General features: G+C 40.7%; 1 protein-coding gene across 2 annotated transcripts in view; it reads left to right on the top strand.

Annotated features, from left to right (window-relative positions):
- Positions 1-26,400, top strand: part of FSTL4 (follistatin like 4) — a 759,591-nt gene that overhangs the window by 702,610 nt on the left and 30,581 nt on the right. For both annotated transcript variants that reach the window (XM_063928295.1, XM_063928296.1), the window contains exons 9-10: positions 15,160-15,309; positions 16,223-16,330. In XM_063928295.1, the coding sequence (XP_063784365.1) occupies positions 15,160-15,309; positions 16,223-16,330 (258 nt within the window). The remainder of the gene's footprint in view (positions 1-15,159; positions 15,310-16,222; positions 16,331-26,400) is intronic.

Here is a 26,400-nt window from a genome sequence, read left to right as displayed (position 1 = left end):
TATGTAAATGCATGGGTTGGGTAGGGGATCCCGACAGCAGAATGCTGGCGCAGGGTCGAGTGCAACAGAGCCCCTTGTGGGCTCGTTGCACTCGCCGCGCAGCAGGCGTGGTGGCTTGCAACGCTCGCCACAGGTTCTATTCCCACTTTATGGGTGTCGTGGACACCCACAAGTGGGAATAGTCCCTGTTAGTCAACATGCCGACTGTCAGGCTTGTGAATGCTCGGGAACCCGGCATGGTGACCGCTGGGATTCCTAGCGCCAGTCACATGGCTGGATCACTAAATGCACAGCCACTTAGATGGACACAGCACAGCTACTTATATACACAGCACAGCTACTATGAGTCTGGACACAGCACAGCTACTTGTATACACAGCACAGCTACTATGAGTCTGGACATAGCATAGCCACTTGTATACACAGCACAGCCTCTATGAGTCTGGACATAGCACAGCTGCTTGTATACACAGCACAGCTACTATGAGTCTGGACACAGCACAGCTACTTGTATACACAGCACAGCTACTATGAGTCTGGACACAGCATAGCCACTTGTATACACAGCACAGCCTCTATGAGTCTGGACATAGCACAGCTGCTTGTATACACAGCACAGCTACTATGAGTCTGGACACAGCACAGCTACTTGTATACACAGCACAGCTACTATGAGTCTGGACACAGCATAGCTACTTGTATACACAGCACAGCCTCTATGAGTCTGGACATAGCACAGCTACTTGTATACACAGCACAGCCTCTATGAGTCTGGACATAGCATAGCCACTTGTATACACAGCACAGCTACTATGAGTCTGGACATAGCACAGCTACTTGTATACACAGCACAGCCTCTATGAGTCTGGACATAGCACAGCTACTTGTATACACAGCACAGCCTCTATGAGTCTGGACATAGCACAGCTACGTGTATACACAGCACAGCTACTATGAGTCTGGACATAGCACAGCTACTTGTATACACAGCACAGCCTCTATGAGTCTGGACATAGCACAGCCACTTGTATACACAGCACAGCTACTATGAGTCTGGACATAGCATAGCCACTTGTATACACAGCACAGCTACTATGAGTCTGGACATAGCACAGCTATTTGTATACACAGCACAGCCTCTATGAGTCTGGACATAGCACAGCTACTTGTATACACAGCACAGCCTCTTTGAGTCTGGACATAGCACAGCTACTTGTATACACAGCACAGCTACTATGAGTCTGGACATAGCACAGCTACTTGTATACACAGCACAGCCTCTATGAGTCTGGACATAGCACAGCTACTTGTATACACAGCACAGCCTCTATTAGTCTGGACATAGCACAGCTACATGTATACACAGCACAGCCTCTATGAGTCTGGACATAGCATAGCCACTTGTATACTATGACACAGCCACTTGTGTGGTTCTGGAGTCCACAGCACAGCCAATATGAGTCTGGACAGCACAGCCAGTTTAATGATTTGTCCAGCAGCGTACTGCGCAGCACACAACAGCATGTTTGGAGTTAATTGGCGCCAAGTCCCAGCCGTGGCACCCTTACACAGAATCCAAAACCCCAGCAATATGATACCAATAGATGCACTCATATTGACTAATGTTACAGAAACATTACTTTTTTGTATTTTATTAAAAAGTTTCTACACACAGAAAAATTGTGTTATCACCAAGATTGAAATAATAAAATAAATAAGCACATATATCTGTGTCACAAAATATTGAATAAGAAGTAGTAATAATAATAATAATAATAAGTATTAAATAAAATCATGCACCTGAGGAATACATGAGCACAGCACAACAGAAGCACTGTACAGGAAATATTATAAAATAGTTCTACAAATATTTTATAGTTACATTTAGGGGTTATTTAATGCTGATTCATTGTTATTAATCTGAGCATTTAAAATTTCTTGGGATGACAATAAATGTTTTCCATGACTATTCCACTAGCGGCACTAAAACCTCTTTTGGACAATACAGATGAAATGTGAAGAAAAGGGAAATTGGAAATTTGCATAATTATGGCCAATGCTGAAGCTCATTCTGCCAACTACTTTACAAGATCTCAATTAGGTGTACTATTAGAGCATGTTATTTATGATTCCAAAATGTTATTTCCATAAGTTGCAGAATTTGGTGTCTAGTTCTCATCAATTCCTGTATAGATTTTTTTTCTGTTTTGGAATGGTAACATATAGTAGATTTCCTTGGAGGCTATTTTGGTGATAGTTTGGTGAATTTTGTTACCATGAGGTTCTTGTGAACACATTGATACATTTTTTTGTTCTCCGCTATACTTCCTATCTTTGATTTTTACATAACTCAAAGGTTGTGTGTTTCTGTTAATGCAGAAGCACAGGCTCCTTTGTGATGTGACACAAAATATTCCCCATTTTACATGTGGATACAGCAAGGTTTCTATTAATCATCTCTTTTTTGATAATTTGTCAGGTTTAATGCATATCATTATACTGTGCACCAAGGCTGCTAACTCATCATTGCCTAAAACATTATATTCTTTCTTTGTTGTATAGTCATCAGCTATCAGTAATCACGTTGCCTCATCATGCTCATCTTCAAATTATAGCATATAGTCACTGGCACATACTGTAATTGTCATTTTAGATGTATTTTGTTTTCATCAATGTTAGGGCCTGACATATTGTCCTTAGTCTCTGCAAAGGTGTGACTAACTGAAAAGAAAGGTCTGTGTCAGGATTTCATAAAGGTGAAAATTGTGGTTCACAAGTTTCATTACCATCTGAACTGCCATCCATTATTTTAGGTACTTTTCTTTGTGCAAGTCATCATTCTCTTTAAACTAACTGACAGTCATTTTAATAAACTTGATATTCCAAATTAAGTAAGATAATAAGATCTTCATTTATATATAACTAGTCAAAGAGGGAACAGACGTATCCTGGTGAGTTCTCGAAGGGGGTTTTCTGCTATTATCATCTGGGCACTTAAACCATCTGTTGTAGAACAAAACTTGCTTCCGGTTCATCCATTTGCCTCCCAACTGCTCTGGAACGCAACCCCAGACTCTCCAAAGTTCCAACCAACTCCAGGTTGCTTCCTGCAAGCACTAAATCGAGACCATGGTTTCCACTTTAACCACCAGACTTCCTTCCGCCATGCAAACCTGGTTCCCAATCCTCTGAAGTAATTTAGGTTCCACTATACCGTTCTGCATCTCTTGTACTCTTTTCCATCTTTCTGAACCCATGATCTCATTTTAGCCTGCAAATTGTGCAAGGGTACATCTTCGGCCTTGCCCTTTAATCTTTATCCGCAGTTCCTGAATCAGAATGAAGTGTTGACCACAGGTCCATGGTAAATTCTTATTGAAGTGTGACTGTCTTGACAAAATCTGTTAAAAGGTATGTATTCATTGCTGCTCTCTGGTGAACTGGTAGACACAAAGCCAGTGCAAGGTTTCTCTGCAGCCTAGGCAAAACTTTAGCCACAACCGCAACCACCACTTCCTACTTCTAAGTTCCTCAGGTGAAAGTGTGGAGGCAGAGACTTAAAAATTCCACAGCTGCATTAAGTACAACAAGCAGGTCTCTCTCCGAAAAAAAATCTTAATTTTATGATTGCAGAGTCAGGGGTGCCCCCCAAATGCTGGTGCCCTAGGCAGCTACCTAAAGCTGCCTTATGGTAGAGATGGCCCTGGTTCCAGTAGCCACCCCTTACAAATGCCATAGCATGTTAATCATGCTGTGGCTAAGGAGGGGCTGTGAGCAATCACGCATGAACGGTTCTGCACATACACAGAACGGGTCCTGAGCATGCGCAATGCACCCGCTATCGGATTCACATGTAAACTGTCTGAAACAGGCCCTTCTAAAGAGTGGAGAAGTTGCCCATAGAAGCCAATCTGCTTCTACTGCACCTAGCATATTCAATAAAATGGTAGGTAGAAGCTTAGTGGTTGCTATGGACAACTTCTCCACTTTTCCACTCATAAAACAAATGAAAAAGAAATGATAGGAAGAAAACACTACAGATAAATCAAGCACCACTTCATGAGTCACCAGGTTTCACTGTGGAACAAAGTAACACATGGAAAATTCAGCACATAAAGTGTACAATCGTTATTCCATTTCCAGTGTAGTTCAGGGCCATTTAAAATTTGATGGTTTGATTGAATCTAAATGTTCCAAATATTATATGCTCACTGAAGGACCAGACCAATCACAGTGCATATAATGTCAAGACACCAGTCAGCAATGACCAAGAAGTGTCTAAAGTATGCCCATAGTACAGAATGGGCCAACTGTTATAACAAAAATGAAATAACAGAAAACAGTGTAGTGCATGTAAGCAACAAATATACCAATTAATGATTTAAAATATGTAGAATCAAGTGTCATTTTTCTTTATATGGTTTTCAAAATCAGATGAGATTATACATCATGTGGAAATATGTAAGAGAATTATATATAGTGCAGTGTATCATTTTGACATTATGGGGAAGGTTATTAGAGACATTCCTGATGTCTAGGAGCTGTAAACATGGACTGTTATATTTGAAACTATAAAACTCCATAATAGTATGGTGCTTATCATATCTAAATTTTCAAGGAGCTAGAAATGTCTAGTGTCTATAGCCCTATAATGAATTGCACTATGTGGAATCATCAAGCTTTCCATATTCAGATTAGCAGGTGTTAATCATAGGCAGTTTTCATCAGCTAGAGATGACCGGTTATTTCCATATGTAACTTAAGGTTTTTAACATAGGTTTTTATGAATTTATCATTTTAAGATGTGACCATGTCATCAAATTCAATGTTCATACTTAAGTAGAAGCAAAATATGTGGCCAACGATCTCTACTGCAAAATCATGAAATTGTCTTTTGAAGATCACACATGCACACAGGGGGAGTTTCTGAACACCCCCCCCCCCCCCCCCACCTCCCGCCCGTCGATCTATCTCCTCAGCTGTCCGATGTTTATTTAATTTTAAACAGTGCAGCCTGTGGTTTGGCTGCTGCCTCCTGCTCCTTCTCAGAGACATGGGCTGGCCGCTGGCTGAATACTCTGAATGTGGGGGCGGGAGCTAGCTGCAGAGGCAGGGTGCAGCTCCTCCCAGGCAGACCTCAATGTGGCTCCAGGACAGAGCTGCTGGATGGACTGGTTCTTATTATGGTGTATGTCATCACTGTTCTGATGTTTGGGAGGGATGTATGTTATGTCTATGATATGTTTGTATGATATGTTAATATGATATGTATGATATGTGTGTATGCTATGTGGGTTTATGCTATGTGTGTGTATATTCTATGTGTGTATGATATGTGTGTATGTATATGCTGTGTGTGTGTGTGTGTGTGTGTGTGTGTGTGTGATATGTGTATATGCTGTGTGTACCCTATGTGTGTTTGTGTGTATATGCTGTGTGTATGCTCTTTGTGTGTGTATATGCTGTGTGTGTATCCTATGTGTGTTTGTGTGTATATGCTGTGTGTATGCTCTTTGTGTGTGTGCCTATGCTGTGTGTGTGTGTGTGTGTGTGTGTGTGTGTGTCTGTGTGCTGTTTGTGTGTATATACTGAGTGTGTGCATGCTATGTGTGTGTTTGTGTGTATATGTTTGTATGATATGTGTATATGCTGTGTGTATGCTCTGTGTGTTTGTGTGTATGATATGTGTGTGTGTGTGTGTGTGTGTGTGTGTGTGTGTGTGTGTGTGTGTGTGTGTATAGGCTTGGTGTGTTCATGCTATGTGTGTGTTGTGTGTGTGTGTGTGTGTGTGTGTGTGTGTGTATATATATACTGTGTGTGTATATGCTGAGTGTGTGTATGCTATGTTTGTGTGTATATGCTGAGTGTGTGTATGCTATGTGTGTGTGTGTGTGTGTGTGTGTTTGTGTGTATATGCTATGTGTATGAGATGTTTGTGTGTATGTATGATGTGTTTGTTTTTGTATATGCTGTGTGTGTGCTTTGTGTGTGTATATGCTGTTTGTGTGTGTATGCTATATGTGTGCTTGTGTGCATATGCTGTGTATGCTATATGTGTATGTTCATGTGTGCATGCTATGTGCAGAACCCCCCCCCCCCCCCCCATGAAAATCCTGCATTTACCCCTGAAGATGGTTATGATATTTTCTATCTGTTCCATATAGCTACGAATGTCAAGTTGTGCTTAATCTTTTTTCTTAGAGTTGAACTCGGACATCAGATTTTTTTTTTTTTTTAGTTATAGAGTACGTACTGCTTCAGGCATAATCACAGCATTTTCAGTCACTGTTTCAATGATGAGCCAATCGTTTCAACATTTTTTGTCTTTTCCTTGGAACTATCCATTCACTTAATTCAACTAAGGTGTGAAGCCAGCAATAAATGCAAAGTCTAGCAGCTACACTTCCAACTCCCTGCATTCCACATCTCTGTAGACCAGAAACTCTTCAATTAATGGGAACTCATCCAAAAGACTTTTTTAGAAATATATCTCTCCTTTTTTATAGTACATAGGTGTACAGCAAAAACTCAGTTTGTTCCTTCACCGTAAGTTCTTCCAGTTTTCTCAAGTAGTGATTCCCAGGAGGCATATCTTTGACATATTTCATATTAAGAATTTAACCTAATTTACTTGACAAAAATAAATGTGTCAAATTTACTGTGTAGACTTTCCCAATGACTCTCCAAGTTTTCTTTCTTTGCAGAAGTTACTGTACACTTGAATGGTAGTTCAGTCATAAAACATATTTTAATTTAACATAGTACTATAGAATTTATCTTACCACTGAATATATAAGTGGTGGATTTGTAGTTTCTTGGCACTTGATACAGCACTGATAACAGTAGTGCAACTACTGCTGGAGCAGCCCATGTGGCTGCTTTGGGGCCCAGCATATCCATTTGATACATAGACCCCTGCACTGCTCTGTAAAAGCCAATGAGCAGTGAAGCCCCATTTGGGCTTTCAGGTATAGAAAGCGCAAAAATGTTTCCTATCCTTTTAGAAAATCAAAGAGGTTACTTTAGCACTGAGGGCTTGATTCAGAGGTGGACACAAAGCCTTTTGTGACTGTGATTCCATACGCAGTTGTTTTGCAAAAAAAATAGCTAATTGTCACGCCGGAGGGCTGGATCTGGATTGGGTACGCGGGGGCTGCTGCGCAGAAGCTGAAGGTGTGTGGATGGCCAAAAGACATGTATAGAACTGAAAATAACTTTATTGTACAGGAAACTGGAACTGAAGTGAAACTGGAACTGAACGGTCACGTGAGCTGCTCCAGCAGTAGTTGCACCACTGTTATGAGTGCTGTATCAAGTGCCAAGAAATTACAAATTCAATCTTCTTGTGGTCGCCGCTGCGACCCCTTTCTTCGTTTCCAGCGTCGTAGCCCGGCGAACAACGGTGCGCGTGCGCAATGTGCATGCCACGCATGTGCAGTTCCGACCCAATCGCACCGCTGCAAGGAAGTGCAGCATGCGATCAGGTCGGAATGACCCCCTATATGTGAAATAACATTTAGGATTGAAATAAAAATTATAATTTGTACATTTTTATGTTTATATATTGGAATTTATTCAATGGGCGGGATGCATGTCGCAAGCATAACTGCATTTATTAACATTAATATGCTTGAAAATAGATGTAATCACACATTATGGGGCTATAGACATTACACATTTCTAGATCTGTGAAAATTTCGATATGACCAGTGCCACACTATTAAGGAGCATTACAGTTTCAAATATAACAGTCTATGTTTGCCGCTCCTATACATCAGGAATGTCTCCAATAACCTTTCCTATAATGTCAAAATGATACACTGCACTATATATACTTTTCTTACATATTTCTACATGGTGTATAATGTCAGCTGATTTTGAAAACCATATGAAGAAAAACATATACTTGATTCTACATATTTAAAATAATTAATTAGCATATTTGTTGCTTACATGCACTACACTGTTTTCTGTTATTTCATTTCTGTTATTACAGTTGGCGCATTCTGTACTAAGGGCATACTTTAGCCACTTCTTGGTCATTGCTGACTGGTGTATTGAGTTTGACATTATATGCACTGTGATTGGTCTGAACCTTCAGTGAGCATCAAATATTTGGGAACATTTATAATCAATCAAACCATCACATTTTGAATGGCCCTGAACTACACTTTATGCACTACATTATATGTTACATCTGTTACCTTGTTCCACAGTAAAAACTGGAGATTTATGAGGAGGTGCTTGATTTAGCTGTAGTGTTTTCTTCCGCTTATTTTTTATTTATTTTTTTAGCAAATTAATGCAAAAATGTTCTGTAATGTATAAATCCCACACCCATTGTTAATTATGTTTTTTCTGGTATGTTTGTATCATAGCTGCATAATTACAGTATCTTTCTTCAAATTACTTCAGATTAATATTTATAAAAAGAAATATATTTTGATTTGCTTTACTCAACATTGCCAAATAACACACATAAGATGGGCAGTACGGCTGGTGTAATGGTTAGCATTACTACCTCATAGCACTGCAGTTATGGGTTTGGCTTCCACCACAGCCCCAGCTGTGGGGTTTGTATATCCCTGTGCTTGCGTGGTTTCCTCCGGTTCCTCCTGTTTCCTCCCACGCTCCAAAAAAATACCGGTAGGTTAATTGGCCCCCAACAAAAAATAACCCTAGTGCGTGAGTGTTTGCATGTACATGGGCAGGCTAAATAGGCCAACTGGTTCTGATCTGCAGTCAGATTCTATGATTAAATATTAATAACACACACAACTATAGCACTTTCCATGGTGAGGGACAATTAATGAGAGGTACAGAAGTTAAAATTAAAATATTTCACAAAAAACAGCTCAAATGAATTACATATCCAGTTTTCTTAAAACTTCTAATAAACATATACATGTGTTACAAAGGATGAAAGCACAATATTTGGTACTGGCTTACATTAATGTAAGGAAGAGGTGAGGTAGAAATCCCAATCTACCGCATGCTATGATGCACAGAACTGCTAAGTATATTACTGTCTGGTGGAGTCATTGCCATTGTTTGCACCATGCACTTTTAAAAGAATGAAATTATGTTATTATTGCTGTTACAAAGTGGTGTGCTAGCTAATATGTGGATAGCTGAATATATATATATATATATGTATATATATATGTATGTATATATATATATATATATATATATATATATATATATATATATACAGTGGGGATCGAAAGTTTGGGCACCCCAGGCAAAAATTAATTTTAATGTGCAAAAAGAAGCTAAGGAAAGATGGGAAAATCTCCAAAAGGCATCAAATTACAGATTAGACATTCTTATAACATGTCAAAAAAAGTTTGATTTTATTTCCATCATTTACACTTTCAAAAGGACAGAAAACAAAAAATGGCATCTGCAAAAGTTTGGGCACCCTGCAGAGTTAATACCTTGTACTGCCCCCTTTGGCAAGTATCACAGCTTGTAAATGCTTTTTGTAGCCAGCCAAGATTCTTTCAATTCTTGTTTGAGGTATCTTCGCCCATTCTTCCTTACAAAAGTCTTCCAGTTCTTTGAGATTCCTGGGCTGTCTGTGACGTACTGCTCTTTTAAGGTCTATCCATAGATTTTCAATTATGTTGAGGTCAGGAGATTGTGAAGGCCATGGCAAAACCTTCAGTTTACGCCTCTTAATGCAATCCACCGTGGATTTTGAGGTGTGTTTAGGATCATTATCCATTTGTAGAAGCCAGCCTCTCTTTAACTTCAGCTTTTTCACAGATGGCATCAAGTTAGCATCCAAAATTTGCTGGAATCTTATTGAATCCATTTTTCCTTCTACTCATGAAATGTTCCTTGTGCCACTGGCTGCAATACAACCCCAAAGTATGATTGATCCACCCCCATGCTTAACAGTTGGACAGAGGTTCTTTTCATTAAATTCTGTGCCCTTCCTTCTCCAAACGTACCTTTGCTCATTCCGGCTAAAAAGTTCTATTTTAACCTCATCGGTCCACAGAACTTTATTCCAAAATGCATCAGGCTTGTCTATATGTTCATTTGCAAACTTCAAACGTTGATTTTTGTGGTGAGGACGTAGAAGAGGTTTTCTTCTGATGACTCTTCCATGAAGACCATATTTGTACAAGTATCTCTTTATAGTGGAATAGTGTTCCACAACTCCAGTGTCTGCCAGATCTTCCTGGAGGGATCGTGCAGTCAAACGTGGATTTTTACTTGCTTTTCTCACAATCCTGCGAGCTGTTCTGTCTGATATTTTTCTTGGTCTTCCAGATCTTGCTTTAACTTCCACTGTTCCTGATGACTGCCATTTCTTAATTACATTCCGAATAGAGGATATGGGCATCTGATAACGCTTTGCTATCTTCTTATAGCCTTCTCCTGCTTTGTGAGCGTCAACTATTCTCAGTTTCAGTGTTCTACACATCTGCTTAGAGGAACCCATGGTACTGATTGTTGGAGCAAGGTCAGATGAGTCTGGCCTTTTAAAACCTTTGAGATTGACATCACCTGGTCTTTCCAGATGATGATTTAGAACAATCCATGACACTGCCAGGTCTCAGCTGTCCAAAGGGGGCAGTACAAGGTATTAACTCTGCAGGGTGCCCAAACTTTTGCAGACGCCATTTTTTGTTTTCTGTTCTTTTGAAAGTGTAAATGATGGAAATAAAATCAAACTTTTTTTGACATGTTATAAGAATGTCTAATCTGTAATTTGATGCCTTTTGGAGATTTTTCCATCTTTCGTTGGCTTCTTTTTGCACATTAAAATGAATTTTTGCCTGGGGTGCCCAAACTTTCGATCCCCACTGTATATATTTATATATATATATATGCCGAGAAATTTTGAAAGAAGCAGGGAGCGCCAATAGTGCATTAAAAGTGTAACAATTTATTTATAACACATCCAAATACGATGATCAAATAAAACCCGTACCATAAAAGGCGGTTAAACCACCGCTTGTATAACCAGCATGAAATTATCCCACAATACAACTCAGCATACGTGATTCAGTATCCATACGTCAGACCACGTCTGACGTATGGATACTGAATCACGTATGCTGAGTTGTATTGTGGGATAATTTCATGCTGGTTATACAAGCGGTGGTTTAACCGCCTTTTATGGTACGGGTTTTATTTGATCATCGTATTTGGATGTGTTATAAATAAATTGTTACACTTTTAATGCACTATTGGCGCTCCCTGCTTCTTTCAAAATTTCTCGGCAGGATCATTACCCGTCCGGAATCGGGTCTCTGGTGGGGAAGCGACAGCTGGAAATCCCAGAGGTGCACACTGATAAAGACTAATCGACCAGTGAGACTGGGTGTCAGTGATTGTGAGAAACTGTTGATTCTTGTTCAGTCTGGGACTTGTAGTTCCACGGGACTTTTAACCTTTCCTTGTCCTTTGCGCTCATACATTTTTTCCATATATATATATATATATACATGGGGCGGATTGGGAACAAAAAGCAGCCCTGGAAAAATTTGTACTAGTGGCCCCACATGGGCAGCACCAGAGGTGTAAGGTCTAGCCATGGGCCATGGCAGCAGCACCCTCCTCCCAAGACTTTCCAGATAGTGGGCACGTCTAGCATCAAGGGGAAAGTTAAAAGGAAATAAAATTATATATTATGAGCACATTATATGATACACCTTCAGAATTTAGGAAACTATATAATTCTTTAGAAAGATATATTTTCTTGCTTATTACACCAACCGTATCCCAATAACTATTCACTCAATCTTATATGTCAGCCAAGCAGGCAGACAGAGCATACACTAGATCATCTGCAATCACAGGCTAAGTGGCAAAGTAATTTTCATATATGCAAATTATTTTGCATCTTATTCATTATGTCTATAAATAGGACCACATGTCCTCAAACAAAACAGGCCCCGTGGGTGCACCAGCCCACCGGGAATCTGCCCTGTGAGTCCTATGGCCGATCCGCCTGTGTGTGTGTGTGTGTGTGTGTGTGTGTGTGTGTGTGTGTGTGTGTGTGTGTATATATATATATATATATATTTAAAATGCAAAAGTAGGTCCGGCACTCACCCCAGCCATGTCAGAATGCCCAGGTGCCTCTCCAATGAGAAAGTATATCACAGCTGTGGTGGTTGTCACTCCAGGTCTAAGCAACATCAAAATAATGCAGGCACAGCCAAAGGTTGTTGTCAACATTTCAGAGCATTGGCTTTTTTTATCAAGACATACCAATAAAAAGTTACACAATAAATACCTGTGTACTCACAAAATGTGAATCAGTTTCCCGCCATTGCTGCACATTCTGGCACTCCAGTGATGTCATAGGCAATTGCCGGCGCCTGGGCCCATCACGGGGGCGTGATGTGGAATGTGTACACCATTACCACCATGGTGATAGACAAACTACTAGGGGACAGCGCAAGTATAAGCATGTATCTGAGGCTGCAGCAAAACACCCAATTACTGTAGCTAAGCAATCTTGAACACAAGGACCTGATCCTTTTACAAAAAGCACAAATTCAGATATGGGGGATATCTTTGATAAATGTACATTTTCAGGGTCATTCCCACAAAATTAGTTTAATAAATATGTCCCTCTACGACACCCCGACTTTGAATGTGAGTGAATGGATCTTACCTGCTTTTGTCTGGAACTGGCTTGCGGCTGTGTCGTCTGATGGATCTGGGCCAATTCTCTACCATGCTCCTTGTACCAGGGCAAAAAAGACTGAGAACCCCCCAGAACCGCAAAGACACACTAACGGTGATGATTAGATTTATTGTGCTGGCGCACTTTTGTCATGCTAATATGGTATAAAGTAACAGAACCATCACAGGTTATCCAACAAAATATAAACAGTGGCTTGTAACACATAAAGTCAACATTCACATTTCTCAATATTCACCTTAAACAGGTACTAACTACCTTGCGTCTGACCATCAATCACAGTAACGTTCATATAAACTCTGTATACATTGAAATATTATACTTAATCATTAACGGTTAAATGTAATTCTTTTAAATAATAAGGCACAAACATACAATGTCCCTTTTGTGCATATTTACGTATATGTCTATTCTTCATGGTATAGCATGCTAAAGCTCAATAAGAATACAAATTCCTTGGTATTTAGTACAATTTAAGTCTTTAAGGTGATGTACTGTAGGAAACACTCAGATATTTTGTAAATGTTCTTGTAATACCGAATTCCACCACAAGGTAGGGTATTGTGACATGTATGGTAGTAGTCAATAGAATGTGTTATAAAGCTGAACAGTTGGAAACAGTTTAGGGAGGTAGACCAGTAAGAGCAATGTCTGAGTGGTGTGACGTGCAAATAGTTCACCACTCCTGGAGGTAAATGTATTAATGCGGCATGTACTGTGCCGCTACAATACTTCCTGCTTCACCTCATTACCGAGATGAAGCAGGAAGCGACATCGACAACATGTATTATTAACACCTTGTCTGCTGAAGAGGGGGAGTGAAAACTCCCCCGGGTGCCTCCCTGAGCACACAGCACATGTGCTTAGTGCTGATGTGCTGTGTTTCCCTGCCTTGCTTCTCTGCGTATGTGCTGGATCTCGCCACTCATGCGAGATCCCCTGCACCGTCTGGAGCTGGCACCCACCACAGCCAGGAACAACTCTGTCACTGCTGTGGAGATAGGAAATCGCCAGCTGCAGCTGTTGAAATCGATAGCTGCAGGTGTCGGAATGGTCAGCATACATTGTCAACAAATATCTGCTTGCTATCTTATAGATAGCAGTGCCAATATAGACAGGGGCCCTATGCGCCTCTGTCATGTACTGCATATCGCAGTCATACATGGGGAGAAGTGGTATAGCGCACATAATGTGCGCTGATACCGCTTCTCCCCCATAATGACAAATGATACATTTACCCCCTGGTCCCTTATCATTGCTTTGCCAAGTCCCCTCCTTTGCTGGAGCTGGCTGTCTCTCTCTTGAGCTACTTGGATGCTGTAGCTGGCTTTCTCTCTATCTTGAGCTAATTATAAGGTTGCCTCAAACTCTGGCTCTGTGAGAGAGTACAGATCATGTTCAGCATGCAGTATACCTGGGTCCTTCCTATAAAGGTGTCACAGCCAGCAGTGCCATTTCTTGCGGCGGACGAGGCATGCCGTTGCATGGGGCGCCCGCCGCAGCACTTTTTGCTTGCTCCTGGTGCTCCCCCTCCTCCCTGTCATTAGAACTCCGCTGGGGGGGCGGAGCTTCGCGTAATGAAGCGCTTGCCCCCGAATGGAGTCCTAATAACGGGGAGGAGGGGGAGCACCAGGAGCAGGGCCAACCCGCACCGTACGCCAACTACGCGACGGAGTAACCTCTGTACTTCCCCCCAGTCTCCTCCGCCCTGACTTCACATAGAATGGTGTCATATTGGCTCCGCCCCTAATGACCTGCAAATCGCGGCATATAGCCGTGAGGGGGCGGGGCCTAATTATATACGCTACCCGGGCTCTGTCTGACCCCCAGCATTTTCTTATGTCATTGGGGGTGGGGGGGGGGCACATTTTTAAATCTCGCACTGGGAGCCAAATTGGCTAGAAACAGCCCTGACAGCCAGCCACACACTTAATGAATACAGGTCCTCCTCTGTGTACTGCTATTGTTGGCTTCTGCTAGCCGCTCTCTCTCTATCTCTCTCCTGTGCTCACTGCTGGGACTTACTGTGTTTCTCTCCAAGGCTTACCCCCCAGGTACTGGCTACTGCACAGCTGCTCTCCCTATCTGTCACTCTAAGAACTCCCAGCTCAGAGCCTCCTCTCGACTGCCATTCATTACAGCATGCATTCCTGTAGCTTCTGTCACATAGCACTTTACTTCCTGGTTTCTCCTAGTTTCATTTTCCATCCCATGATGTGCACCAGCTGTTCACACAGGGGAAGTTTAAGCCCGGCTGCAGTCCCTGGGGAATCCAGCACAGCACACTGGGCATCATGGTAAATATGGTCCTTCTGGTATATCACACCTCTGGGTTTAATCACTTGTGTGTGATGGAAAGAAGCATTCCACTTTCCTTCTGTTACCGTGGACATAATATCATATCCATGGTACAAGAAATTTAAACTACTGGGAGACTTAGTTACTACCCATACTTAATGTTTTTAATGTCTGTTTTTTACACTCAGGAGGAGATGTGTGAAAGACTTGAAGGAAATCCAGACCAAATGTGCTCATGGTCTTCAGCAATCAATGTGAGGGAGAAATACATTTATGTCTCACAGCCAACACAGAACAGGGTTTTAATCATTGATATCCAGATGCAAAAAGTTAAACAGGTAATCTCTTTACAAATGCACAGACAAGTATGGTAACTAGATGTGCTTGTAAGGGTGGTCTCATTTACTACTCACCAGTCATTGAATTTGACTTCTATCCGTGAAAAATATTTCTCTCTACTTATGGCATCAACTGAAAATTGCAGATTTTGCAATGTTCTTTAACACCCTGAAAACTGAAAGCATTATTGATTTGCAATGTCTGTGCATCACCTATGTGGATGCTTTATTGTTATGTAGCATGCACAAATGTTTCATTTAATCACTTCTGAAACCTTAAGGTGCATAAACACTTGCCGAGAAAATGAGCGTCGTCGCTCAGTTTCACCCTTTTTGAGCGATGTCGCTCATTTTCACCCTTCCTGAGCGACCGTCGCTCATTTTCACCCTTCCTGAGCGACGTTGCTCATTTTCACCCTTCCTGAGCGACGTCGCTCATTTTCTCGGCAAGTGTGTATGCCGCCGCCGACCAGTGATGTGCGGCCCAGCAGGTCGTTAACGACCCTAGCTGTAGGCTGTGCAGACAGCTCAATATGGACTGTCATCCAAGAGCTGCCTGCATGGCCCGTTCGCTACATGACATCACTGAGCGATATGAACATCATATCTCTCAGTGTGTATGCCCAGCGTCCGACAGCCCGGCCAGGGAGGGGGAAACACTATGCAGCGTCGCTCAGAGAGCACATCGCCTAGTGTGTACCCACCATCACTGATCCATTTTTATGCTGATATAAGAAGCAAGTTGTGTCAGTTTTTTTAATCATTATCCCTGTTTTATGCAGTATATCTGTGTTCTGTTGTGATATAATGGTCATGTGGCCCAATGGATTGAGGATCACACATCATCAGAGTAAATATGGTAACATATTTGAAATGTATTTTTTTTAATTATTATTTGTGACTTATTTTTAAGACGGTAGATGTCGATCCTTATCCATCCAAATTATTTTATGACAAATCACATGATCAAGTTTGGATCCTGAGCTGGGGAGACATAAATAAATCACATCCAACATTACAGGTTAGTATATTTTTGGTTGACATAAATCTGTATGTGGTAATTATTATAACATTATTATTGTGTCAACGATTTTGGCTTATACCCTCGTGCTTTTTTCTTCAAACATATGCCTCTAGATGCCCGAAACTACCATCCAATATTTACGTAGTTATTGATTATTTAACATAGCTATTGTAAAAAGGATTGAAATCCCATGGGAGGGAGGTATGGAGAAAAATCATTTCAGTTATGTTCAACAATAAAATTACTAATACCTAATATTACTAATATTAATGTTAATACCTGTCATGAGAATTGCAAAAGTGATTAAATTCCCTTTTGCAGATATACAATCCCCCCACCCCTTTATACTGTACCCCAATCTGGTCCTAGTTGAAGAGTATGTTCTCAGCGCTGAGGGACACAAGTCTCTTTGTATTGTTTATATTGTTACAAAATGTTAATTTTCTATTTCTTTCCACTTTTGTCTCAGGAATAATGTTTTCCTGATTCGTTCTTGTTTTTGCATAATTATTATTTACAGTTTACCTGCTTCTTCATGTAAAACTGTAACTCTTGTAACAATAGAAGAGAAATTTAATTTGCAACTCAGTCTGTGGATGAAAACAGAGGAACCATTGGCATACGATGTGTCCACTTACATCTTTGCTATTTTGCTCAATATGGCACCACATGCAGAACACGGCTAGGTTGTATTTCACGAGTAGCGAGAGGATGGATTTTGCAAGTTCTGTTTGCCATAATAGAATATGTATAAAGTAGCATATTAAAGAAGCAAATTAAGAAAAATCACAAGGCATGGCTAAATCTCTGAGTCTATGGCATGCAAAACCGTGCCATACATGGCGGATATAGCAAAGTTGTATGTGGACACATCTGAATATCTGCTGCAGTCCCTCCACAGTACATCTGGTGGATACTAAATATTTGTGGGCACCCCCTAAAAAGATCTGTTTTGGGGGGAATATCCCACAAAAATGTATTGATAAATAGGATCCTGTGGGTAAATTTACTAAGATGGGAGTTCTTTTTAAGATGGGATGTTGCCCATAGCAACCAATCAGATTCTACTTCTCATTTATCTAGCGCCTTCTAAAATATAATACCTGAAATCTGATTGGTTGCTATGGGCAACATCACATCCTAAATAGAACTCCCATCTTAGTAAATTTACCCCCTAGTCTTTATACTGAAAGTGCAGTAAACCTTTACGATACAGTACAGTGTTTTATGACATTGCAGTATCCTATGTTGGCAAACAGCCTTTAAATGCTTCAAATTGTAATTTTATAACCACTGTGGATTAAGAGGTAGCCTAAATGATTGAAGTTTAAAGGTGTTTCTTTGTGGACTAATGCATGACTTGAACTGGGTGCATGACACCCCTAGGAGGAGCACAGGTTTGAACTGAGGCCAATAAAATACCACTCTTCCAATGATGCAAACTACTTTATTTACACATCCAAATTAATTAAACACATTTTCAGTTTACATCTTCCGCAGCACATTGCCATATGCAAACCTATCCACTGAATGTGCATCAGTATTTTGAAATCGTACAGTAATTTTTTTTTCTTTTTGACCGTAAAATGTATTACTTTCAGATTAGATTTTTTTAACGACACAAATTATTAACTACCACATATCTTTGACTGCCTAACGCAGTGCAACATTCCTCTTCATCTAACCAACAAATAAAAATATATTTTGATATAATGTATATCAAAATATATTAAAATAATACTTGTGTCTTCTGCGTACAAAATAAATATTAGTATGATAACATACTGCATGATTACTCTGAGGTAACTCAGAGGTAAAAATGACCACTTTAATCGTTAAAAAAAATAAAAAAATAAATGGTGACACAAAATTATATTTATGACAGTTAATGAAACACAAAGTGGTATGGGTCTAGAAAAAAATAGCAGAAATATATTACAATATTTGCAATTAATTTTTATTTTGCATTGAAATTTGTTTAGTTCTGACAGTGATAATCTTCACTATACCCACTGATCTCTAAAACAATGGTGTAAAATGCCAGGCTGTGATTTTCTGTGTGAACTGCAAACATTTTATTTCATAGCCTAAAAACATGTTATTTAGTGGATGCACTTAATTTGTTCTGAGAGTCGCATGAAATTCACCATCCTGAAGTAAGCTGCAAATAGAAAACAAATGTGCTGTTCAGTTTGAGCTTAAGGCTGAAAGAAAAATAATTCCACTCTGCAAAACATTTCATGATATCTCTTAATGAGAACATAACAGACATATTTACTTTTTTATATATTGTAATAAAATATTATTGGCACCATGCTTATCTTCCCACTCACATTATTGAAGTTGCATGGTGTAATCCATAAAAATTCCCATCCACTGTTTTCATAATTTTTATAATGTTTACTAAATGATCAGATTGCACCATTTAACAGCACTCACAAAAGTTTCTTATTGAGAAATGTAGATTTTTTTTTTTAATTAATTAAATTATGATTAAATGTTCTATTATGTGGTGAGGGCAAAATGTGCTTCAGTTTGTCCATATATAGTTGTGCTCATAAGTTTACATACCCTAGCTGAATTTGTGATTTTCTGGCCATTTGTCAGAGAATATGAATGATAACGCACAAACTTTTCTTTCACTCATAGTTAGTGGGTGGGTGAAACCATTTATTGTCATACAACTGTGTTTACTCTTTTTAAATCATAATTACAACAGAAACTACCCAAATGACCCTGATCAAAAGTTTACATAACGACAAAAATTGGGAAGAAATCTGCACTCTCTAATTTATGTTGTAAAGTGATGCAGTGAAATAAATCACTAACATTAACCCCAAATATACTTTAGAATTAGATATACATAAGTATTGGGGGTGCTACCTAAGACAACCATTAACAACACATATTATAGAGAAAAGAGAATGGGGTTGTACTAGTAAGGTGCACAGAAAGAAATTGAAATTGAAAATATAACTTTTATTATCACATAAAAGGCCGTAAATCGGTCAGCGTAGCGAAATATATGGTTAAAATGACAGATAGAATTTAGAAAGATCAAGTGCTCTAAGATAGAAAAGTGGTAAGATTTAAAATATATCCGCTCTGATGGATACAAAAACTACCAGTAAAGATTATTTAAGTATTAACCCATTGATTGGATGAAGCCACGATTGGTGGCTGCTACATACTTTCAGCTCACAGTGTCCTCTATGATATAAGTGTCATAATAAACTCTTGATCTGAGTCAAATACTCTACCCTGAACAACCTATATATATTAAGTGAATTGGATGTTATGTGAGATTTGATAATAAAAACCAATTTTGGTGTCCTCAATTATTTATCCAGTTTCACCTGGGTATTCACTCCCAGTGTCTTCACAGCTGTATCAACAGCCGCATGCAGTCACCTAAAGTGTATTATTGGATGGGTGATATTTGAATATGTGTCATGAGATCTATACAGACGACTCTATTGAGAATATCTATTATTGCAAGTGTATCATTGTATTTCAAAAATGCTGTACACGCAGCAGTTGCTGCCACTGCCCCACCTATCCAGAAATCAGTTATATCTGTATGGGATTAGTTGTACCTGTGTAGTGATTGTAAATATACGTGCCAGAGTTGGCACCTTGATTCGTATCTATAATGGAATGATTTCTATTCCTAATACAGGTTAATAGTGTCTATTGTGCCTAGCCTTAAAAACGCAATAGGATCACCTAGCACACTTACTGTATATAATGGCAACGTGTCCACTGGGATTCACTAATGTGATCCGATCAATTAATGAACAACGTTGATGGGGCCGGATACCACTATCTGTGAGGAGAGTGCTTAGTATAGATAGACTTATTGTGCAGCTTCAATAGACGCCATGATTTTACCATACATCAGACTCCCATGAATATAAATTAATAGGTAGGTATAACACAAGGGGAGCCCCTCGGGATCTCAGAACAACATGTATTGATTTAATCTTGATCTAATTATCAAGTGTTTCATCACTAGGTTGTAATACTATCACTTGATGTCATGCATACAGGATTAGTTAGGTGACTACAAAGGTATTTAAGAGTTTATGAAAAGTAAATTTGATGGTACACCTTCAAATGGCCTTTATATGTTCATTAGAAAGTATAAGGTTTTGAAACACCAAGCTAAGTATACTATAGCGACATATATTCAGTCAGTATGCTAGTAATTCGGGCATTCCCATATTTGCCGCATAGTACAATGTCAGCCTCCTGTGCATATGCTGAAGAGGAAATAATCTTCTAAATATGGGGCTATGAGACACAAAAGTAAGTCTGCTGTAACGGCATATGTTCTATCAGTATACATTAATTCGGGAGTTCCCGTATTTGCCGTATAGCAGAATGTCAGCCTCCTATACATATGTTAGAAAATAATTAATTGACATGCTGAAAAACAACGAGGGTGAGACTGCTACCACGGTGCCTGATGAGACGGTTTTTATCCGATTAATGGGCATTCCCATTTTCCGTGTAGCAGTCCAACTCCCACTCATTAATACGGATTGGAAGCTATGAAGCACAGAGATATATTAGCTGCAACTATGTCTATTCGATCAGCATGTATCCGTTCAAGCTGTATAGCAGAGTGGCAACCTTCTGTGTGTATGCTACAGAGGAAACAAATCAGACACTGGAGACTGCGGGGGTGAAGCTGCTGCAGCGGCACCTAGTGAATCAAAAGTTTACATACCCTGGAGATTTTGGCCTGATAACATGAACACAAGTTGACACAAACGGGTTTGAATGGCTACTAAAGGTAACCATCCTCACCTGTGATCTGTTTGCTTGTAATCAGTGTCTGTGTATAAAAGATCAGTGAGTTTCTGGACTCCTGAAAGACCCTTGCATCTTTCATCCAGTGCTGCACTGACGTGTCTGGATTCTGAGTCATGGGGAAAGCAAAAGAATTGTCAAAGGATCTGTGGGAAAAGGTAATTGAACTGTATAAAACAGGAAAGGGATATAAAAAGATATCCAAGCAATTGAGAATGCCAATCAGCAGTGTTCAAACTCTAATTAAGAAGTGGAAAATGAGGGATTCTGTGGAAACCAAATCACGGTCAGGTAGACCAACAAAAATTTCAGCTACAACTGCCAGGAAAATTGATCGGGATGCAAAGAAAAAACCACAAATAACTTCAGCTGAAATACAGGACTCGCTGCAAAAAAGTGGTGTGGTTGTTTCAAGATGCACAATAAGGAGGCATTTGAAGAAAAATGGGCTGCATGGTCGAGTCGCCATAAGAAAGCCATTACTACGCAAATGCCACAAAGCATCCCGCTTACAATACTCCAAACAGCACAGAGACAAGCCTCAAAACTTCTGGAACAAAGTCATTTGGAGTAATGAGACCAAAATTGAACTTTTTGTCCACAACCATAGACGTTACATTTGGAGAGGAGTCAACAAGGCCTATGATGAAAGGTACACCATTCCTACTGTGAAACACAGAGGTGGATCGCTGATGTTTTGGGGATGTGTGAGCTACAAAGGCACTGGAAACGTGGTCAAAATTGATGGCAAGATGAATGCAGCATGTTAGCAGAAAATACTGGAGGAAAATTTGCATTCATCAGCCCGGAAGCTGCGCATGGGAAGTACTTGGACGTTCCAACATGACAATGATCCAAGACACAAGGCCAAGTCGACCTGTCATTGGCTACAGCAGAATAAAGTGAAGGTTCTGGAGTGGCCATCTCAGTCTCCTGACCTCAATATCATTGAGACACTCTCTCAAACGTGCAGTTCATGCAAGACAGGCCAAGAATTTACAGGAACTGGAGGCTTTTTGCCAAGAAGAATGGGCAGCTTTACCATCTGAGAAAAAAAAGAGCCTTATCCACAACTACCACAAAAGACTTAAAGCTGTCATTGATGTTAAAGGGGGCAATACACGGTATTAAGAACTGGGGTATGTAAACTTTTGATCAGGGTCATTTGGGTAGTTTCTGTTGTCATTATGATTTAAAAAGAGTAAACACAGTTGTTTGACAATAAATGGCTTCACCCAACCACTAACCATGAGTGAAAGAAAAGTTTGTGAGTTATCATTCATATTCTCGGGGGTGTAGGTGGTGGATGAGAATCCGGGCACCAAACAGTTAAGCTTTCAAGTTTCCCAGAATGCTCGGCTCCTCTCCCCTGTAACCATCCCTTCATGCTCAGGCAGGTCAGTTTTTTGTTGATGCCAGCTGCAAGCTTGGCTGAACCTTTACAGGTGGCTGGTATAGCAGCCCTATGCTTTCAAATGTAAAAGTTTTTTTTTTTCCTTCTCTGAGCTTGTCAGTGCACTACAGCTCCATCACCCCCCACTGGCGCCGAAACTCCCACACAGCCAATGCCAAGTTGGGTACTTGTGGCAGGGGCCACACACCGCATCTAGGACTGCTCACTGTGGGGAACCCAGGACTGTGTGGCTGGCACAAAGGAACAGGTAAGAGGGTTCCATCTTAAAAGGACCAGCATTTAAATTGTGGCCCGCCATGTGTCCCTGGAGATGAACTGCGGCGCTGGCGTGGACAGTGGCTCCAGTCAAGGATTCCACTAGACTACCAGGGCATAAAAGGCACAGGTTTTAGTGTATACACTAAATTTATAAAGGCCTGTAATACAGTACCTGAGAGTGGAAGACCAGCAAGGGGAGGCGGCGCTGAACCTGTAGCCCCCCCTTCCCCCTGCCCCAGCTTTGGGTGTCAGTCTACTGCAGATTTCCCGCTCTTGAGCTGTAAACAACACTCCCTCCTTCCCAGGGGCGTCTTGAGAGAGGAAAGGGCACGTGTGCACACTCCTGGTAGGCACCCTCCTCTCCACGGCGCCGTAGGCTCCGGCAATATGCCAGAGTCTACTGTGCATGCGCAGGTCTCCCGAAACTTGGCGCCCACCATGTTATGGAGACAAAAGTCAAACTGCGCATGCACGGAGACCATTTTTTATGTGTTTTTTGGCCGCAATGGTTGCCACTGCAGCGCTTGGCGGAGGACTTTGGAGAGGTGAGAAGCTGCCACCACTGGGCATGTGTAGCAGCTCTGCTCTGTCTCTTAACTTGCATGATGTGGCAGCAGCTCTAGTAATCGTATTATATACCGTTGCTGTTGTCAAAATGTGAACCAATTGCCAAGAGTAGGGGGGTTTCTGGGCAACTAGATACCCCCCCCCCCCTGCATTTGCCTATGCTCCTTCCCTCAGAGACCACGGTAGCCATCTTCAGCATGCAGCAATCAAAGTCTCCGGGAACGCTGGGATCAGTCTCCCTGTAAAAAGGTCTCTTTGGAACAAGGTTTTTACAAACACTTATATCCTACCTGCTTTCAAAGACAAGCTGAGTAGTTGAATCAAGTGCTCATTGAAGTTATACTATTGTGTATTTATCTGCATTGTATGTGACTTGTTTTAGTTCTGCTGTGTGATTTCTATATTTTTCTAATATATATATATATATATATATATATATATATAGCTACAACTTTTCTTTATACCTTGTGAGACAGGTGCTTACAGGGATATTCTGAGCAGCAGTTAAATTGCTGACTTTCGTCACATACTACACTTGGTTATACAGTTACTGTTGCCATAAAAGTGTGTGAGTGCGACACACAAATTTTGCAGTTATGTCTAACAAGGCAAAAGGTTGCAAACAGTCAGAAACCCCATTATTGCTTTCATGTAAAATGTGCTCTGCTGGGTTATCTGCACAGGATGTTGTACAAGATGGGCTATGTATTGATTGTTATACACCTCCTAGTCAGTCAACACCTCCTGTACTTACACAGGAACCTCCCTGGGCTTCCTTTACACAATTATTGGGTACTCTGGTGGACAGACTTACACCAGCCATGGGTCCCCCAATGCCAGTACCAGCCTCAGATACAAATCCACCCTGGGTGGAAACTCTGGCGAGTTCAGTTCAAAGACATCTATAGTTTTACAAAAGATGCTGCAAGGGAACATACAGCATTCTAGATCAACTAGAAATATTACATCTTCCTCTGAGTCCACTATCAGACTCAAATGAGTCATCTGAGGAGGAAGGTGAAGAGAATACTCTCTCTGTCACGTATTCATGTATAGCAGAGGAGGAGGCTACTATCACTGTAGATGTACCAGCATTAATAGATGCAATTAAACAAATCTTTCAGCTAGCTGAGGATGAACCTGCGGCTGTTGCTAAGAAAACTGATGTATTTAAATTACAGAAAATAATCAAATCAGAATTTCTACATTCTGACCATCTGATGGAAAATAGACAGGAACTTGGAACAATCCTGGTAAAAAGTTTCCTCTGTCAAAGCGACTCTCATCCCGCTATCCTACCCCTGTGGTGATTGTGTGAGGTGGGAGACTCCTCCTCCAGCGGATTCTTACATTACACATTTGATAAAGTCATCTACTTTACCTTTCACTACCATTAAAGGAACGCTTTGAAAATTGCCTCAAGTCTATCTTTTTACTGACAGGTGCTGTAAATAGGCCTACAGTAACAGCCTCATGGGCAGCAAAAGCTATTGAGTCTTGTTTACAGGCAATAGAGGAGTTATTGCCGTTAGATATATCAGAAGAGTGCAGAATCTATTTAGATTATATCAGGAAAGCGACTTCTTACATTGGTGAAGCGCTATATGATGCTGGTGTGTTGGCGGCAAAAGCATTGGCAACGTCAGTGCTGGCAAGACGCATTATCTGGTTACGCTCTTGGAAAGAAGATTCCAAGAAAACTCTGTAAGTACTATCCTTTACGGGAGATGTTCTGTTTGGATGTTCTCCCTTTAGCTACACCACAGTCTAAGGGGGTAATTCCAAGTTGATCACAGCAGGAATTTTTTTAGCAGTTGGGCAAAACCATGTGCTCTGCAGGGGAGGCAGATTTAACATGTGCAGAGAGAGTTAGATTTGGGTGTGGTGTGTTCAATCTGCAATCTAATTTGCAGTGTAAAAATAAAGCAGCCAGTATTTACCCTGCACAGAAATAAAATAACCCACCCAAATCGAACTCTTCCTGCACATGTTATATCTGCCTTCCCTGCAGTGCACATGGTTTTGCCCAACTGCTAAAAAAATTCCTGCTGCGATCAACTTGGAATTACCCCCTAAGAGCTATAATTTTCAAAACTTTCGTCCACATGGAAAAGCGTTTCTTAGGCAATAAAATGCCTCAAGATCTACTAAGCCCAAGACTAAGCAGCCATTGGCAGCAATGCAACCCCCAACAAAACCTGACAAACCCACAGCCTGTCGTGCCTCCCCCTGTGGAACCTCAGGGTGGGAGGCCGACTTCTTCACTTCGCACAAATCTGGATCAAGACCACTTCAGACGTATGGGTGCAAGAGGTAGTCTCTCAAGTGTACTCCATCTCTTTCAAAGGACATCCTCCTCAGCAGTTTGTCGCATGAGTTTTACATCAGACACAGAAAAGGCTCTGACACTTAATAAGTGGTTCAACCACTCCTCCAATCAAAAGTAATAGTGTGAGTTCCTCAGGCTCAGAAAGGAAGGGGATATTATGCAACCCTGTTTCTTGTACCAGATCCGAATGGGACATACAGGCCTATTTTCATTCGCAAATCTCTCAACAGATTTGTGAAAGTTTCCATGTTTTGCCTGGAAACCCTACGCTCCATAGTCTAGTATTAGAGCCTGTGGACTTCATGGTGTCATTAGACATACAAGATGCATATCTGCATATACCTATTGCTCTTTCACATCAACGATACCTGAGGTTTGCGATCCTAAACCAACACTATCAGTTCCAGGTGCTGCTGTTTGGTCTTGCTACAGCGCCCAGAATATTTACAAAAGTGATGGCAGTCATGGCAGCACACCTTCGTTGTCAGGGAGTCAGGATACTTCCTTACCTGGACGACATACTGCTACTGGCCAAGTCACAGGAGGTATTGCACAGCCAACACAGACAAAGATAGCCTTCCTAGAAAGTCACAGATGGCTTATCAACTGAAAAAAGGCCTCCCTCACACCTTCACAAAAAGAAGGTGATCTATAGTCTGTGCCAAACTTGTTCCAAATGGATTC

Source organism: Pseudophryne corroboree, chromosome 6 (genome assembly GCF_028390025.1).
Source record: "Pseudophryne corroboree isolate aPseCor3 chromosome 6, aPseCor3.hap2, whole genome shotgun sequence".
Lineage (NCBI taxonomy): Eukaryota > Metazoa > Chordata > Amphibia > Anura > Myobatrachidae > Pseudophryne > Pseudophryne corroboree.
The sequence above is the reverse complement of the archived record's forward strand: the minus strand, read 5'-3'. Positions and strand labels throughout refer to the sequence as shown.